We start from the raw sequence: 18,858 nt of genomic DNA, 5'->3' as shown, positions 1-18,858 counted from the left end.
CGAAAACGACATTCCATCCTTTAAAATCTCTACTCTCTGAATTACTGATTACCTTTCATAATTTTCTACAAACATCCAAATAAATGCAATTTTGTTGTAATTTTATTGTATTCAGATTTGAGAGATCAGCTTAGAATCGAAAACGAAATGAAGAAGGAATAATGTTACAGATATATACATATATATATATATATAGAGAGAGAGAGAGAGAGAGATTCAGACAAGTGTAATTAGGGTTTCTGAATATATTCTGAGCTGAGATTTATAATAATAATAATCATCATTCACAAAAAGCCTTCTTCAAAGCTCACACACTGCTGGAATTCAATTCACAGGCTTTCTCTGCTCCACCCCAACATGCAGCAGTTGAACCAGAACGCTTCCGCTGCCGCCTGCCGCCTACATTATCCGATGCCCACGGCGGATTAACCTGGAGATATGCGATTTTGGATTTAATTAAAAATCGAAGCGAAATTTTGGGATTTGAGGGATGTGGAGCCCTTTTTGTGAAGGGTTAATTAGGGTTTCAAAAAGTAAGCACGTGGTAGGCACGTGGAGTGTGTGAGACGCTGAGATGTCATTTTCTATCCTCTGCTTTACTCTACTCTACTATTCTTTCCCCATTAGCCTCCAACCATAACCTCCTCACTAATTATTACTCTTTTTACTTTGCTCTTTCTTCCGCTCTTTATCATTATTTGTTTTTTTCACCCAACTGGTGATGTATTTTAAAATTAAATCGTAATGTTTCATATTTATGGTATAAATCATATTCATATATAAAAATATACATCACTTCGACTCGAATAATTATAACAAAGTAAATGATGTGATTTTCCGTTTTAATAATTATAACAAAGTAAATGATGTGATTTTCCGTTTTAACATCTTTCTAGATTATGATATTTTTATATCCAAATCATGCACCCCTTATATGAAAGAATATAATACTTCAACCTGAATAGTTGTTGCGAGACAAATGATGTAACCATCATTTCAAAAATATTTCCACCATTAGATCATAATATTTTATATATTTATAGTTTAGATCACACCCGTATACAAAAAATACATCACCACCAGTTGTAATAAATGATAAAATAAGTATTTGTTAAAAAATGTAAGAACAAAAAATATATATATACATTTCTGTGGAGTTACCGTAGTTTACAAATAATGTATGTGCGTGAAATTTTCAGTCACGAAATAGCATGCATGTGACTACCTTTATGATTTTTGGTCGTTGAACTCCTCTTCATTATTTATTATTATTATTATTTACATCCTTTAAGTTTAGGCCTTCACATTTCGCTATCAGTTGTATTGTATGTAATTTTTTATTAAAAAATATTTAATTTACGTGCCTTCAGAATCGAGTAAATATATGTAGTTTCTGATTATTAGGAAAAAAAAAATTATGACTTTAGTCATCTTCGGCACCTTTGAAACCGTTTGTTCGCACGAAGCTTTTAGAATAACATATTCCGTGGTGTTGAATTTTAGTTTAGGTTGATTTATGCGGACCTATTTCAATTTATAATACTCGAACATCGGATTCCCTCTATTGAATGTACATACTTAATTTGAGAAGCGAAACGTAAGACTAATATCTTTAACAAGTGTTCATCTTCTTATTGTTAGAAAAATTCTGTCTAAATTATTTGGAGCCTTAAGTTTCTAAACCTTTCAAATATTTGTAGAATTCTCGTATGAACATGACCTTTGGGCCCAACTAATTGAATTTTGGGTTTGGTTGCATATAAGCTAGATGAAGTCTATTTGGGCTCAATTGAACTTATACCTAAATATTTGACAAAATTAGTTTATTCAATCTAATTGTCATGAAGAAAACATGCAGGGACTTTATCAACTCGTGGCTTCAATTTCAAATTGGGACTTACATCCACTTTTAATTAATCTCAATTTTGATAATTTATAATTTGGTTATCAATGACAATTTGTAGTTAGTCTAAAATTTTTCGAATAGAATCATAAACATTAAAAGTTGTCTAACAAATTTTTAAATTTTTAAATGTGTTTTTAATAGATTCCAAATTTAAAAGTAGACCTAAAACTTACAAATGTTTATTGTTTAATAAGTTTTTACATTTTTAAATTCATGACTCATAAGTCTTGAACCTATTTTGAGATTTTTTTTTTTAAAAAAATGTTCACTATTGATTTCTTGTTCGAGATCATGTTTTAAATTATTCATTAAGGAAGTATTTAACCCCCAACTACAAGTAAGTTAGTTATAATAGTTGGTATTTCTAGTTGTTATTACCTACGGTAACCTACAATATCACTATTTCAATTTGTTTTTGTTACAATATTTACTATTTTCTACTCATTCCCGTTAGAAATTAATAAGCTAGATACATTATGGATAACACATTCTTAGATACATTTCTAATTTCAAGATACATGCATTTCTAGATACATGTAATTGTTCAAGTACATGAATGGTTTGTATACACGTACTTCATTTATTTTGTGTCTTTTAGGAAGTGTCTCTTGAGTACTATATAAAGAGTTCATTTCCCACATTTGTATGCAAGAGAAAAGAATCAAAATCAATAGAAGCAAATTGAAGTTTATAAAGAAACTGAGTTTTAAGAGAACAATATTCTTCTCTTGTGCATTCTTGAATTTTGTAAGAGAACAAGTTTCTTCTCTTAAAAGTTTGTGAAATTTAGAGTGAATTTAGAGTGGGCTCGTCAATGCTTTCAACAAAGTGGTGTCAGAGCAAAAGGATTGAAAGATGTCATATAACATGTTGCAGCCTCAACTTCCTCACTTTGAGGTAGAGACGATGGAGCCAACAAATGAAGGTTCTTTATGGATCTCAAGATCTTTGGGATATTGTTGACAGAGGATATTCAGAGTCAGAAAGTGAGGATGGTCTTTCACCACAACAACTCGATGAGTTGAGAGATACTAGAAAAAAGATAAGAAGACATTATTTTTCATCTACCAAGTCGTGGATGAAAATATTTTTGAAAGAATATCAGGAGTCTCTACTGCTAAAGCAGCATAGGATGCATTGCAAAATTTGTACGAAGGAGAAGAAAAGGTAAAATTGGTTTGATTGCAAACACTTCGAGCTGAATTTGATACCATTCGAATGAAAGATGCTGAAACTATTGAAGATTTTTTCAACCGTGTTCTACTAATTGTTAATCAATTGAGATCAAATGGAGAAACAATCAAAAATCAAAGGGTGGTTGAAAAGATCCTTAGAAGCATGACTAGAAGATATGAGCATATTGTTGTAGCAATTGAAGAATCCAAAGATTTGTCAACTCTATCTATCAATAGCTTAGTGGGATCTCTTCAATCTCATGAGCTCAGATTGAAGTTGTTTGATTCTACTCCTTCAGAATAAGCTTTTCATATGCAATCCTCCTCTAGAGGGCGATCTGGTGGAAGAAAAGGTGGATGTGGCGATAAAGGCAATGGATGAGCCAACGTCGTAACAAATTTAGAGTCAGAGAGTAGAGACAATCAATCTTTTTCAAATAGAGGAAGAAGAAGAAGTTCAAATAGAGGAAGAAGCAAAAGTGGTGGTCATGGATATTTTCTCACATACAATGTTTCAATTGTAGACGTTATAGACATTTTCAAGCAGACTGATGATCTAAGAAGGCTAATTCTAATCAAACAAAAACCACTCTAATGCATGAGCAATAGGATAATGATCAAGGTCTTCTCTTCCTCGCATTCAACGTCCAAGAAACAAGCACTGAAGAAATATGGTATCTTGATAATAGTTGCTGTAACCACATGACAGGGAAAAAGGATATTTTTATATCTTTAGATGAATCTCATCAAAATGTAGTGAAGACTGGTGACAATAGGAAGCTTGAGGTCAAAGTCAAAGGAGATATTCTTGTCAAGATAAAAAGGGAGCAAAAAGAATTACCGATGTGTATTATGTTTCAGGTCTCAAACACAATCTTTTAAGTGTTGGGAAACTTCTCCTAAGAGGACATGATGTTATCTTTAAAGATAACATATGTGAGATTATAACCAAGAATGGAGGTCTCTTTAAAGATAACATATACGCATGACTTACAACAAAATGTTTCCAATTAAAATATGTTATGAGAAACCTGTTTGTTTTGAGAGTTTAGTAAATGACTCTTCATGGTTGTGGCATTGTCGATTCGGACACCTAAATTTTGACACTTTGTCTCACATGTGTCAACAACATATGGTGAGAGGAATGCTAAATATTAAAAAGGAAGATGAACTTTGTGAAGCATGTGTTTTCGGAAAGCATCATCGAACTTCATTGCCGACAGGAGATTCTTGGAGAGCACCAAAACCTCTTGAACTTGTCCAACAGACTTGTGTGGACCCATGAGAACCACTACACATGGAGGTAACCGTTATTTTCTCACATTTATTGATGACTACAGTCGAAAAACGTGGATTTATCTGCTAAAAGAAAAGAGCTTTACTTTCGAATGTTTCAAGATATTCAAAGCAATGGTGGAAAATGAAAGTAACTTGAAATTGAAAGTATTGTGTTCGGATCATGGAGAAGAATATATAGTCTTTGCAGACTTCTTGAAGGAAAATGGAATCAAGCATCAGAAGACTGTTTGAAGAACTCCTCAACAAAATGGAGTTGCATAGAGGAAAAACAAAATAATAATGGAAATTGCAAGAAGTATGTTGAAGGCCAAGAAGCTTCCAGATCAATTTTGGGGAGATGTTGTAACTTGTGCTGTTTATCTCCTAAATCGAGCTTCAACTAAAAGTGTGCAAGGTGTTACTCCTCAAGAAGCACGGAGCGGATTGAAACCGTATGTTAGTCACCTAAGAATGTTTGGGTGTATTGCTTACTCTCATATTTCATATGAGAAAAGAGGTAAACTAGATGTAAATTAGAAAAATGCATTTTTGTTGGGTACAGTGAGAACTCCAAGTCTTACAGATTATACAACCCTGTAAGTAAGAAAGTTATTATTAGTCGAGATGTTAAGTTCGATGAAACAAAATTCTGGCAATGGGATGCATCAAATAAAGACCAGAATCCATTACTTGTTGACATGAATGACAAAGAAGATGCTCGAGACTTGGAGCTTGAAGAGATTCAACCATTGACTTCACCTTCTTTATCACATTCTACAAGTGATAAAGAAACTACTCCAAGGAAGACAAGAAATATTCAAGAGATCTATAATACTTAAAGAAGAATACAAGATGATGAACATGCTGATTTTGCTTTATTTACATATGTTGATCCTATATACTTTGAAGAGGCAATTCAAGATGAGAAATGGAAAGATTCAATGGATCAAGAGATTGATGCAATCAGAAGAAACGAGACATGGGAGTTAGTCAAATTACCAGAGAATAGAAAAGCTCTTGGAGTCAAAAGAATCTATAGAACAAAACTGAAGCAAAATGGAGAAGTGCAAAAATACAAGGCCAAACTTGTAGTAAAAGGTTACAAACAAAAGTTTGGTGTGGATTATGAAGAAGGTTTTGCACCAGTAACTCGCTCAGAGACCGTTCGTTTGATGCCAGCCCTTGCAGCACGAGATAACTGGAAAGTTTATCAAATGGATGTCAAGTCAGCATTTCTAAATGGGTATTTAGAGGACAAAATTTATGTTGAGCAGCCCCTTGGTTATGCCAAAATTGGAGAAGAAAATAAGGTGTGTCGATTGAAGAAAGCATTGTATGGGCTAAAGCAAGTACCAAGAGCCTGGTACAAACGTATCGATGATTTTCTCTTGAAGGATGGTTTCAGAAGATGTCCATATGAACATGCTCTCTACACCAAAAAAGATGAAAATGGTAATTTCTTGATGATTTGTCTATATGTTGATGATTTAAATCTTTACGGAAAATTCAAACATGATGATTGACGAGTTCAAAGAGAAGTTCAAAATAGAGAATGTTTATCCTGTTAGTACTCCTATGGACGTAGGTTTAAAGTTAAGCAAGCATGATGATAGTGAAGCTTTTGATGCCACCATCTATAGAAGTCTTGTTGGAAGTTTAATGTATTTAACTACAACTAGACCTGATCTTATGTTCTCAATAAGTTTGTTGAGTAGATTTATGGCATCACCAAAGAGAAGTCATTGGGACGTTGGAAAGATAGTTCTTAGATATATTCTTGGAACTGTTGATCATGGAATCCACTATAAAAGGAATGTGGATAATGTTCTTGTTAGCTACAGTGATAGTGATTAGGGAGGAAATATTGATGATTTCAAAAGTACTTCTGGGTATGTATTTAATATTGGTTTTGGAGCAGTTTCGTGGGTTCAAAGAAACAGGATATTGTAGCATTGTCAACAATGGAAGCTGAATGCATTTCTTTGTTTGCAGCTAGTTGTCAAGCACTTTGGCTTAGAAAGGTACTACATGAATTGAAGTGTCCTCAAGAGAAAGGGACTGTCATGTTCTGTGATAATAAATCATCTATTTCACTTTCGAAGAATCCAGTTTTTTATGAAAGAAGCAAACACATACAGATCAAGTATCATTTCATCAGATAATTGATCAAAGATGGTGAAGTATATATCAAGTATTGCAAGACACAAGATCAAGTTGTAGACATGGTCATAAATGCGTTAAAGACAGACTTATTCTTGAAAATGAAAGAGAAGCTCGGAGTCAGGGAAGTCTAGCTTAAGGGGGCATGTTAGAAATTAATAAGCTAGATACATTATGGATAACACATTCCTAGATACACTTCCAATTTCAAGATACATGCATTTATAGATACATGTAATTGTTCAAGTACATAAATGGTATGTATACATGTACTTCATTTATTTTGTGTCTTTTAGGAAGTGTCTCTTGAGTACTATATAAAGAGTTCATTTCCCTCATTTGTATGCAAGAGAAGAGAATCAGAATCAATAGAAGCAAACTGAAGTTTATAAAGAAACTGAGTTTTAAGAGAACAATATTCTTCTCTTGTGCATTCTTGAGTTTTGTAAGAGAACAAGTTTCTTCTCTTAAAAGTTTGTGAAATTTAGGTTAATGCTTTCAACAATTCTCTCATTCTCTTTTTGTTGCAATGTTTACTATTTTCCACCAAGACTAAAATAGTTTGCATCTTAAAGACAGACTATTATAACCTAAACTAAAGTAGTTTGCATCCTAAACACATACTATCATAACCTAAACTAAAGTAGTTTGCATCCTAAACACATACTATTATAACATAGAAACTACTATTTTTTCTTTTTTGAAAAATATACGAATGTGTATCAGTAGTTACACCGAGATATCTCAACTAGGTTAACACATTATTAGCAATCTCATCATATCCCACTGTCATTCCTATTAATAATTAATAAGTACAAAAGGCAAAACTAGGCCAATGCAAAGCAAGAAAGGGAGCTAGAGAGAAGCCCAACAACAAAAGGCAAAATCGAATATTGCATAAAAGCCGATAAATTAAGGGAGATGGTGGCAGGTTGTAGTCTTTGAAGAGCTTCAATCGATTAGACCAACAGCCCCTCAAGTAGCAAATATTTTCCAAATTTTGGCAGTACTTTTTGATGTGTTGTTAAAAGTGCAATTTTTCCTCTCTAACCAAATAGACCAACTAATGACAATAGAGGAGTTGAATATGGTCATGTTTTTGCAAGTTGGAGAGCTCATTCTGCAAAAGCTTTTGCAATGTGTGGCAATGTCCGAATCGTTACTAAGGATGGTCTCCAACATACAATATAATGTCCTTCAAAGCAATATAGCCAAATTGCATCGCAAAAAGAGATGATCCATGGTTTCCTCGGGATAATGACAATTAGGGCACCCGTTTGGATTTAGGGTAATCTTTGGCAATCTTTTCCGTAGAATGTCGACACTATTGAAGCTTTTGTGGAGATGAAAGCCCTCTATGATGGTGGAGATGTGGAAAGAGGCATTGGTGCTTAGTTTCCATCTAGGTTGATCTTTTCCCCTATCAGCTCATAAGGAACCTCCCCATACTATAATAACCTAAGACTATTATAAGTCACATACTATGATAACAATTGATTATAATAACAAACTTAGCGTCCCAAACACCCTTTAAATTTTATATCACACTAAAGATGTCCATGGAGTTGGGTGGGATTGGGATGGCTTCCTCGACCCAATCTTCGTGAAATTCTCCATAGGGTCAGGTTGGGAATTCCCATGGGAATTTTTTCCTTGTTTTTTAAATAATTAACTCAAATTACTATGACTTTTTTATTATTATTAAATAGTTAAATTTCTCATGACAAAAATATAATTGAAATGTTTAATTTTCAAAATATCTAAAAATTAAAATGGAAAATTTTTACTGTTAGAAAAAAATGTAAAACTATTTACAGAAATTATATAAAAAAAAAAACATTGATAGTAAATTTCTCTTCTATCCGCCTCTGTAAAAAAGAATTAAATTATACTATTTTGTATAAATAATTTTTCTTTTTCTATTTTTAAAAATCTTCCCATTAAAACTTAAATATTACAACATTTTATAGTCTTGACTGAATATATTTATAAACTAATAGTGAGTTATATAACTCACATAAACTCTTACCGCGAGTATGAGTTTGATATATAAACTCCATGTGTTATATATAAAAACTCACAGTGGATGCATATATATAGGACGTGGATCGAGGCAGGAAATATAATCTTCATTATCATCTCCGTTTAGTCAATGAGAAAAGAATATTCCTTCTTCTTCCCCTATTTCTCATCTAATCGGAGATAGGAGTGTTCAAAAAAATCAATTACCCAAAAAACTCAATCAACCCAACCCAATTTATACAATTCGGATCGGGTTGGATTCAAATAAATGAAATATTACGGGTTGGTTTGGTTCATAGGTTCATTTAAGATAACCTGAACCAACTCGAGTTTAGTATTAATTTCAAAAAAATATGTTTTTTTTTTTTTTTACTTCTGATACGATTAATTTTATTTCATGATTTTTTTAAATCCATTCTCCAACAACTTCTAAAATTAATTTTTTAACACTATAAAAAGAAAACTTTCATAATGTAAATGAAATTGAGTTGTTAGTCTTAATTCAATAGATTAAAATAATTAAATAAATTTTTTATGAATTAATATTTTACTTCTTTTTAGAACACAAATTTAATTAAATGACTCGAATAACCTAAACCAATCCAACCTAATTGTTTTGTAGTTGAGTTGGGTTGGGTCCATTATTTAACAAATGTTATTTGGATTAAAGAAACTTACAACCCAAACAATTGTGTTGGGCTTAAAAGATGCTTCAACCCAAATCAACCCAACTTACAAATGCTCCTAATCGGAGATTGAGATTCATTCTGATCGTGGAAGGCCACTAAATAGACATTTTTAGATCACACCATTATGAACCTAACTATCTACTAACATAATATGCATCCATTAAAAGATTGACACAAAGGACTGACTTCAAACTAGTGGGACTGAATCAAAATAATAACTATAAGCCTCTTGGTTGTTGATAGGGATTTGGCTTTTTTAAAAAATCAAGATTACAAAATATGATTTCTCTCCTTTTCTTTTTTTTTTTTTTTATTCACTTTTCGTTAATATTTTCAAAAATCAAGTCAAATATTAAAAAAGCTACCATTTGTTTTTAAAATTTCACTAAAATTTTAGATGTTTATATAAGAAGTGTGAGAATTGTAATAAAGAAATTGAGAGAGAATAAACTTAAATTAAAACAAAAATAAAAACGAAAACTAAGTATTATTTAATTTTTAATGGATATATAGGTTTCTAGTGTTGGTCAAAAGATACATTGATGTAAAAGCTAGAATTAGGATTCACATTAACGGAGACATACTCAATTTAAACTATTTGTTGGTAATTTGTAACTATTTTAATTTGATTTTTTAAAATCAACTTAGATCGTAATAATAAAATTATTTATCCTAAAATCTTAAAAAACTAGCAAAGTAAAAACTAATTACATGATCCTTTATAAACGAGTCAGGAAAATAGGAGAAGATAAGAAGATGATTGACCATTCATATTAGTGAAAAACTGGTTCTATTCTTTCGATTCGAGCCATTTTTTTATAATATAATATTATATTAATCTATACATTTAAATAGGTCTTATACACGTGTAAAAATCATGTGTATTAACGAGGTTAAAACATATCTTCTAAAAGATAATTCAAAACGGAATTTAGAAGCTAATTGATTGATCCATTTGTAATATATTAGAATTTTAATACAAATATTTTGGGTGATACACCCGAAATTTAAATTGACATTCATCTAAAATTGTAAAATGATAGTGATTAGGTCAGACAAATTTATACTCTAAATATTAGAGTATAATATCCTAATAAAGTTAACACTTTCGGCTAATCATATGCAATAATACAAATACTTGTTTAAAACTTATTGATGCATATCTTGTTTAGGCACAATTAGAAATGACAATAATTCCAAACAAAAACATAACTCAACCGATTAAACTGGCACATAAATGGGTCTTTATTATCGATGGAAGAATATATATAGATACGTAAATTCAAAATGACATCGACTTTTAACCAAAACATAACTCAACTAATTAAATTAATATTATTATTTATTATTAACTATCAAATGTTATTTGAATTCCCATTTGTTAAACGAGAAATTTTGGATCAATCGCAAATTGTCACGTCATTTATTAATTAATGACGAAATTCCAAATAATTGAATTTGAGACTAATTAGAAGTTTACATGTATCCCAAATTGAGGTTGAAGACATAAATTGGTGAATTCCGATAATGCCACGTGTTTTTCTTTGGAATGAATAAAATTAATTTGGTCCAAATTTGATATTATTATTTGGGTTAAAGTCCAATTGAGTCCAAAAATAGGTTTAATATTACCAAATATCGAATAAGGTCCAAATCCATTTAGTTGGGCCTAAAGGCTAGGTTCATGAACTAATCAAGCCAAGCCCAAGCCCATGAAACTCACCTGAGAATTCAGGAGTTCTCTCCATTTGCGGGGGTCAACAATTCTACCCTGCAGATAACTCAAAAGGAATTCTCTACCATCACAAAACTCCCTGAAGCTGACCATGCTTGAAGACTAAAATCCTTTGGAGATACAAGCATTCTGAAGACCGAAGTCCCTTGAAGATACAAGTATTCTAACCACGCTTGAAGACTGAAGTCCTTTGAAGATATAGACATTTTGAAGACGGAAGTCCTTTGAAGATAGAAGCATTCTGGCCACAATTGAAGACTGAAGTATTTTGAAGATACAAGCATTCTTCCAAGACCCCAAGCTCAAGAATATCCACATGCTCTGCTTCTATACATCAAGTGTACACATTTAACCGAGAGATCGAACCACATCTTATCAAATCAACATCAACATCAACACCAACTGAGATCAACAAACCCAAAGGCCGATCGTCCAAGAAAATCAACAAGCCTAAAGGCCGATTGTCCAAGAAGATCAACAAGCCCAGAGTTCGATCGTCCAAGAAGATCATCAAGCCCAGAGGTCGATAAGATCATTGAGCCCAGAGGCCGATCATCCAAGAAGATCATCGAGTCTAGAGACGATCGTCCAAGAAGATCAACAAGCCCAAAGGTTGATCATCTAAGAAGATCAACCAACTTAAAGACTATAATTTATATTGAAAGCATAAAAAATATTATGTATTAGATATTATACTCACTTTCCATAAAATTAATACAAATACAAAGTTCAAGTTTCTCAGGAAACCTCGTGCAAACTTCATTCTCCATATCGTGTCGAACTAAAGAAAAGAAGGAAAAAATACACTGAATGTATAAAGTTAAGAATGATCACATGTTTGAAATTTCATTCTGGATTTGTTTATATACTTTTTATAATTTACGAAGTTAAAAAATAAGCAAAAATAAACATAGTTGAATTGGTAGTGATAACTTTATCCATGCCCAAATGTGTTTTTTGTCTCTTCAATTTATTAAAAATTTACTTCTCTATTTACTGGACTTTGAAGCTTACGTCCAATTAGTGCATAAACCTTTAATTTAATATCTAAGATATCACAATAAATTAAAAACTTTTAAAACATTAATTGATTAATTATATATAAGTTTAAATTCGATGTAAGATAATTTGAAACTTTCAATTTTGCATTTAGTAAATAAATTAGTTTTAAAGAAAATAAGATGTTTAGATCCCATTTAGTTACCTTTTTTGTTTTTGAAAATTAAGCTTATTTTCTCTTCATTTTATTACCATGATTTACATATTTCTTAAATATAATAGTTGGATTATTAGTTACATTAAAAAAACAAAAAAAATTTTTAAAAGCTATTTTTTAAAATTTTCAAAGTTTCTCGAAATTTTTTAAATTATCAGTAAAAACTAAATAACAAAGGAAGAAATTTGAATGTGAAAATCTATATATTTAATTGAAAGGAAAAAAAATCGAAATAATTAACCAATCAAATCTTAAAAGATTAAAATTATAATTTAAAAAATTTAAGGACTATGTAGTTGAAAAAGTTAATCGACTAAAATTATAATTTAACGGAAAAGAATTGGATAAGTGTGGCGATAGCGATGGCGAGGCCATTTGGGTTATCCACAGATACATTCCACGGCGATTGGAGCAGTTTCTTAGACAGTTTTCTGTAGTCGCGAATGATTTTTGTATAATAAAACTCACACGCATCACAAGAAGAAGCGCTTTTCTTCAATTTCCTGCTACTTTCGCTTGACAAGTCGCTCCACATAACCCCACCTTCTCAATCACAGCTTCCCCAACCAAAACCCTACTCTCTTTTTCCCTCAGATTTGTTTCTGGGTCGGAGGTTATGGCTTCCGAGAGTAGTTCCAGATCCAGTTCAGCGGCCGATTCATATATTGGAAGCTTGATAAGCTTAACTTCCAAGAGTGAGATTAGATATGAAGGTGTTCTTTACAACATCAACACCGAAGAGTCCAGTATCGGACTGAGAAATGGTAACTTTCTCTTCTGGGCTCTCTAATTTTCCTTTTTTTCTCTTTCTGGGCAGACGAGGGTTTCATTTGTTTCCCATCGAATCCAATCCCTCTTTGTTAGCTGGGCCTGATGTTTTTTATTAGATCGGTGAAGTTTTTTGACGAATCCTAGGTTTAGACTTTTGGTTTCTGATTATGAATTTCGACTCTTTTCACTTGTTAGTTGGCGATTCCGACTCCTGAGACCACATCCTGGCTGGTAAACGCCCTCCTGTTATTGCGAACTCGAATTGCCCGTAGAGTTTGCCGATGGCAGTGCCACATTTGTTTGCCCTTTCTCCATTCTGCGTCTTCTGTTTAATGTCTTGTGTCATTTTTAACTCTTTGGTTGCTGAAACTTGGTTTGTAACCTGGGGTTACATATGGAGCACTGCTCACTATTTGGCTGGCAACCCCTTTGCTCAACGCTTTTGAAGTTGGAAGAATTTTTACGCGTTTGTTTCCACCAAATATTCTCGTCTGCCTCTCAGTGTCAACTATATAAGTACTTCGCGTTCTTTATTATGTAGGGTTCATTAGGATTTTTATTAGGTCGTTTTAGGAAGATTACGATGAATGGAGTTTTAGCCTCTGTGCTTGTTTCAAAGTTAGCCGGAGAGCTTTTTGTATTTGCAATTCATTAGAGTTGCATGCCAAGAACGTTCAAGTGGGATTGATCATCCTTCTATTCGAATCTTGGACTAGGGAACTTGTTCTTTGTTTTAAGATATTTGATCTTAAGGCAATTCGTGTCTAATCCAATCCTTAGGGTTGAAGTCATATTGATTTGATGGTTTTAATGATTGAAAATTAGGGGTTCTCGTCCAAAAGAGTTTCTAATTCCAATTCGCTAGGGATTTCGTATCATATCCGTATCTGATATCGATTCGTTGCACAATTAGAATTATCTGTGCTTCCTAGATCTTGAATATGGTGGGGTGTTATTCATGTTGTTAAATAGTTTTTACATTGGGTTACGCATCTCTTCTTTGGTGGTGGGGGATCAAAAGGGAAATAATGGCTTCATTTAGCTGCTAAATTGAACGGATTAAACTTTTTAGGTCCATTAACTATTAGCATGGGTGGAAATTTTATGACATGTTCAGGGGAATAGGAATGTTGCCTTTGTGCTGTGGATCATAATGAATTACTCGGTGGGTTAAGGTCGGCATTGTATTAACTTACCTTGGCCCATAATTGTGAAGTTATAGGTTGGGCTTGAGGTAGGTTTTGTCCTGAAATCTTTTCAAATGCTGACTCCGTATCCTCATGTTTGTAGAAGTCATCATCTGCATCCATGGGGTGACAAACAGTTGTTGAAATTCTCATTGTATTGCATTAAGCCATTTTCAAGGTGCCAGGGAATTCATGCTAATGTGATATTCTTATATTTCTCTTCAGTACGTTCATTTGGAACAGAAGGGAGAAAGAAGGATGGACCGCAAGTCCCACCAAGTGACAAAGTTTTTGAATACATCTTGTTCCGTGGAAGTGATATCAAGGTAACTTTGCTAGAGATTTTGACTTTATAATGTGGTAGTGGCAGTATGCTGAATTACATGATTATTGATTACTATGTGACAGCAAGATACCCTACGTGTGGATACCAATGAACCTTGTGGCGTACTTGGCATTTTGTAAATTATAACATAGCTTCTATATTTGGTTGTATTAGTTAATGCATGCAATTTTTTTTTTTTATTAATATAAAAATTCCATTTGAAGTAGTATCGCTCTTTTCTTATTTTATTTTTGATGTAATACAGCTTTTATAATGCTTGAAAAACATAAATTTTAATAACAACATGAATATGACTACTAATAACAATATCCGTAACTTAGTTTTGAGTAAAAACAACTTAATTTATTAATCTAAATAAATTTTAAAAATTTCGTAACTTACAGAAATATTCATTGATATCGATATATCCTTAAAATTGGAATATAGATATCGATCTCGAGATCGGTATTTTACTCCTTGGTCATGATATTGCAGTCTGAGGGAGGACTGCTGCAATTGCCGATCTTCAGTTTCATGATGTTATGGTGTTTAAATTAAACCACCACTATATATATATATATATGTATGTATGTATATTTATAACTGATCTATTGAGTAGATCAGTAGATGGCGTGCATTGAGGATATATATAATTAGTTTTGTTTTGTTGGTGCTTTCTGCAGGATCTACAGGTAAAATCTTCTCCACCTGTTCAGACTACATCCTTGATAAACAATGATCCAGCTATTATTCAGGTAAAATGAAATCCTACCCTTGCCCCTCTTCCCGTCCTTCCCAATTTATTATTGCATAAAATGAAGGTGAACTTACAATGTATTTGGTGAAATTTCTCTTGCAGTCTCACTATCCTCGTCCAGCATCGACTTCTTCCAGCTTACCTCCTCCTGTTAGTGGGCCTCTGCCTGATATTAATTCTCAGGCCATGCCAATGGGAATTCCTGGATCTAATTTCCAGGGTGGGTTGCCTTTGTATCAACCTGGAGGAAATGTTGGATCTTGGGGAGCTTCTCCTACGCCACCTCCCCCAAATCCAAGTGGTGGTGGGCTTGCTTTGCCAGTGTACTGGCAAGGGTACTATGGCCCTCCTAATGGACTTACTCACATGCATCAACAATCATTACTTCGTCCACCACCTGGTCTGTCATTGCCTTCATCCTTGCAGCAGCCACTGCAATATCCTAATCTTAATGCTTCTTTACCCACTGGCGCACCAAATTTATTAGAAGTTCCATCTTCTTTATTTTCTGCTAATCCTACCACTCCTAGTTTATCATCCACAGCAATGCCACCTGTAACTGTATCTTCAACACTTCCATCTGTGCTTTCGGCTCCACAGACCTCTGAGATAGCATCAAGCTCAATGGCCAACAAGACAGTAAATTCTGCTCTTCCTCAAGCTCCTCTAAGTACCAACTTGCCATCGCTCTCTCCTTTGACGGCAAGTTCAGATGTCAGTCCTGTTGTGCCTCCAACTACTAACAAAACTACTACAGTTTCTGGTCCAGCATTGTCTTATCAAACTGTCTCTCAATCTACATCCTCTGTTGTTGGAACATCGAACTCTGTTCTCACAGGTGCACCTACACCTACTCTTGTGACACCAGGCCAGCTGTTGCAAACTTCTGTAGCCTCTTCATCTTTGCAAACAGTTCAAAAGGACGTTGAAGTGGTTCAAACATCTTCCTCATTAGCAGCTGAACAAACTGTTCCAGCAGCAGATACTCAGCCACCATTATTACCATTACCGGCGTCTTCACAAGCTATCCATAAGGTGCTCTCTCACGGCCACATGTACTATATATACTTATGCAATCTTTGTTTGGTTTGGGGAAGTTCATATTGGTGACAATACGGTTATATGTCCTTATAGGAATAAATATTCTGGCCTTTTTTCTGGGGCAACATTTAGGTTGTCCTGAGGAAGTTATGATCTTGTTAGAAGCTGATTGCTATTACTTGTGGGTAGAAATTAGAGTCATTTGCATATTTTTCATATCTCATGTGCAAGGAATAGACTATTTGTTTGCCTTATGTACTTTTTGTGCTGTCAAGGGTTCTGACATTTTAACATCTTGTATTTTCTACAGCCAAATGGTTCAACTTCACAAACTCGGTACATCTACAGGGGACGTGGTAGAGGAAAACGATTTGGGGTAATGTGTACAGAACTTAGGTTGTTTAATAAATAGGAATGCCTCCGGTACCTATTGTATGGTAATAGGAGGTTCGGGATCAAACTACACTGGGTTTTGATAACCTATGTAGTAAATTCCACATTTACTGTTCCGATCCTTCATTTTGCCTCAATATGAGCTTGATGGGATTCTAAAATAAACATGTGTGCTAGTTTTTTGTGAATTAAATATTTTTAGTGCCTTAGATGACTCTATACATGGTTCCGTATTCCAAAAGAATAACAATATCCTCAGTGATCATTTATGATTTTCTGTTTGCAGAACTCGCATCAAACAGAAAGATTTACAGAAGATTTTGACTTCATGGCAATGAATGAGAAATTTAACAAGGATGAAGTCTGGGGTCATCTTGGCAAGAATACCAAATCTCATCCAAAGTACAGTGACGGGGATGAAAAGTTCAGTGATGAAGATGATGTCTATGATGAAGATGATGGTGAATCGTCGAAGTTAGAGATCAAGGTCTCAGATACTTTCAATGCCATACACTAGAAGATTTGTATTTTAAAGAAATTCTTGTTTACCTGCCCACATATAAAACTGATTCACTTTATATCTACAGCCTGTGTACAATAAGGACGACTTTTTTGATACTCTCTCGTGCAACAATCATCCTGACAATGAAGCTCAAAATGGGAGGAGGACCAGATACTACGAACAAATCAAGTTGGACACTGAGGTACGTTATGCGAGTTGGTTATTTTGTTTGTCTTTTTATAACTGTTTGTCATTGTATTGGATGTTTGCCAATGCAGACATTTGGCGAATTTGCAAGATTCCGAGGTGGTCGTGGTGGTTATGCTTCTGGACGTGGTGGCCGTCGTGGTGGTTATTATGGGAGAGGATATAGCCACGTTGGAAGGGGTCGAGGCCGGGGAATGCATAACTATAATCCGTAGGTACCTGTGAGTAAGTTCGAATGTTATAGACAAATGAGAGCAACTAAATCTCCCGATGATCTGCTATAACTTTTCTTTTTTGAGTTTTATACTGTTGTGCAGAAAATAAATAGTAGAATATGTGGGTTCTCATTTTACGTCAGAGGCTTTGTTTTGGGCTTTTCTTTGTTATAAAAGTGCAGACGTAGTTTTAAGAAGAATTGGTGCTGTAGGCTCTCTGTCGACCCATAAGATGTACTAAAGGAGTTCTAGTCCTTTAAGTCATCCTTGGTACTTTTCTCTTTTGTAATTAACTGTCAACCTGCGTCATATTCCATACTTGGCTTTTGAGGCCTGACTGGTAATATCATTATTTATCACTTTATGTTTTGTTAACTTTGGTGTTTTCTTGTCATATCGTTACTTTTCATTTTAGGGTATAAGTTTTCCAATTAATTTAAACAAACAATAAAACCGATGCACTTTTTTGCCCATTTATTGTCCTTTTTATGATGGGAGGGAGGGAGAACTCGAAGGAAAGTGAGAAACATTTGAGGAAAGAATCTCATATTTATAAGAAGTAAAAGGTAATATCTTTATTCAGACTTTGGAATATTCCATCAATATCAAGACTTGAAAATGACTTGTAGAACTCTGTAATTCTTGATTAAGATGGTTTTCCATGACTTGTTCCACTTCGCATAACTTATAATCTGAGGAACTACCACTACCCTTTTCTAAACTTCTTTTGCTCGATATACAGGGTTGACAACGGGGCGGGGTCGGGGATACACCTCCCGTCCTTGTCTTCGTGGGGATTTGTAGTCCCTTTCCCCGCCTCATTTCCCGTTTTGGGGAGTTGGGGTCGTCGTTCGGGGATCGGGTTCTTGCGGAAAAAAATTCTTCGTTTATATTTTATATATTTAATTATTTATTTATCTAAAATTAATTAAATTTTGATCTTTATATTGAAATTGTAAATATTTTAGATAATAAAGTATTATTATTATTATTTTATTTATTTAAATAACTAATTAAAAATAGTTTTTTTAATTGTAAATTTAATATAAAGTTAAAAGTTAATTATATTATAAAGTAAAAAAATAAAATAAAATAAAACAGTTGCTAGCTACCGCTTTCTTTTATATATATATACATATAAGTTAATTACGTTATATATATTAAAAAAAAATAAAAAGTAATATATATGTGTATTTTTAAAATTATTAATAAAATATATTTGGGGTAAGGTCAGGGAGGGTATCCTCGCTCCATTTCCGATTGGGGATCCGATTTGTAT

General features: G+C 33.5%; 1 protein-coding gene across 1 annotated transcript; it reads left to right on the top strand.

The window, feature by feature from the left end:
- The first annotated feature begins 12,502 nt into the window (after window positions 1–12,502).
- Window positions 12,503–17,954, top strand: DCP5 (decapping 5). The gene is made up of 8 exons (XM_039036669.2): window positions 12,503–12,945; window positions 14,365–14,465; window positions 15,148–15,219; window positions 15,324–16,256; window positions 16,573–16,638; window positions 16,942–17,142; window positions 17,243–17,359; window positions 17,436–17,954. The coding sequence occupies exons 1-8, from the start codon at window positions 12,798–12,800 to the stop codon at window positions 17,577–17,579; spliced, it is 1,782 nt and encodes a 593-aa protein (XP_038892597.1). The 5' UTR covers window positions 12,503–12,797; the 3' UTR covers window positions 17,580–17,954.
- The last annotated feature ends 904 nt before the right edge of the window (window positions 17,955–18,858 follow it).

Source organism: Benincasa hispida, chromosome 7 (assembly GCF_027475165.1).
Source record: "Benincasa hispida cultivar pf3 chromosome 7, pf3_genome.v1.1, whole genome shotgun sequence".
NCBI lineage: Eukaryota > Viridiplantae > Streptophyta > Magnoliopsida > Cucurbitales > Cucurbitaceae > Benincasa > Benincasa hispida.
Note: the sequence above shows the minus strand (reverse complement) of the source record. Positions and strands in the feature narration are given on the sequence as shown.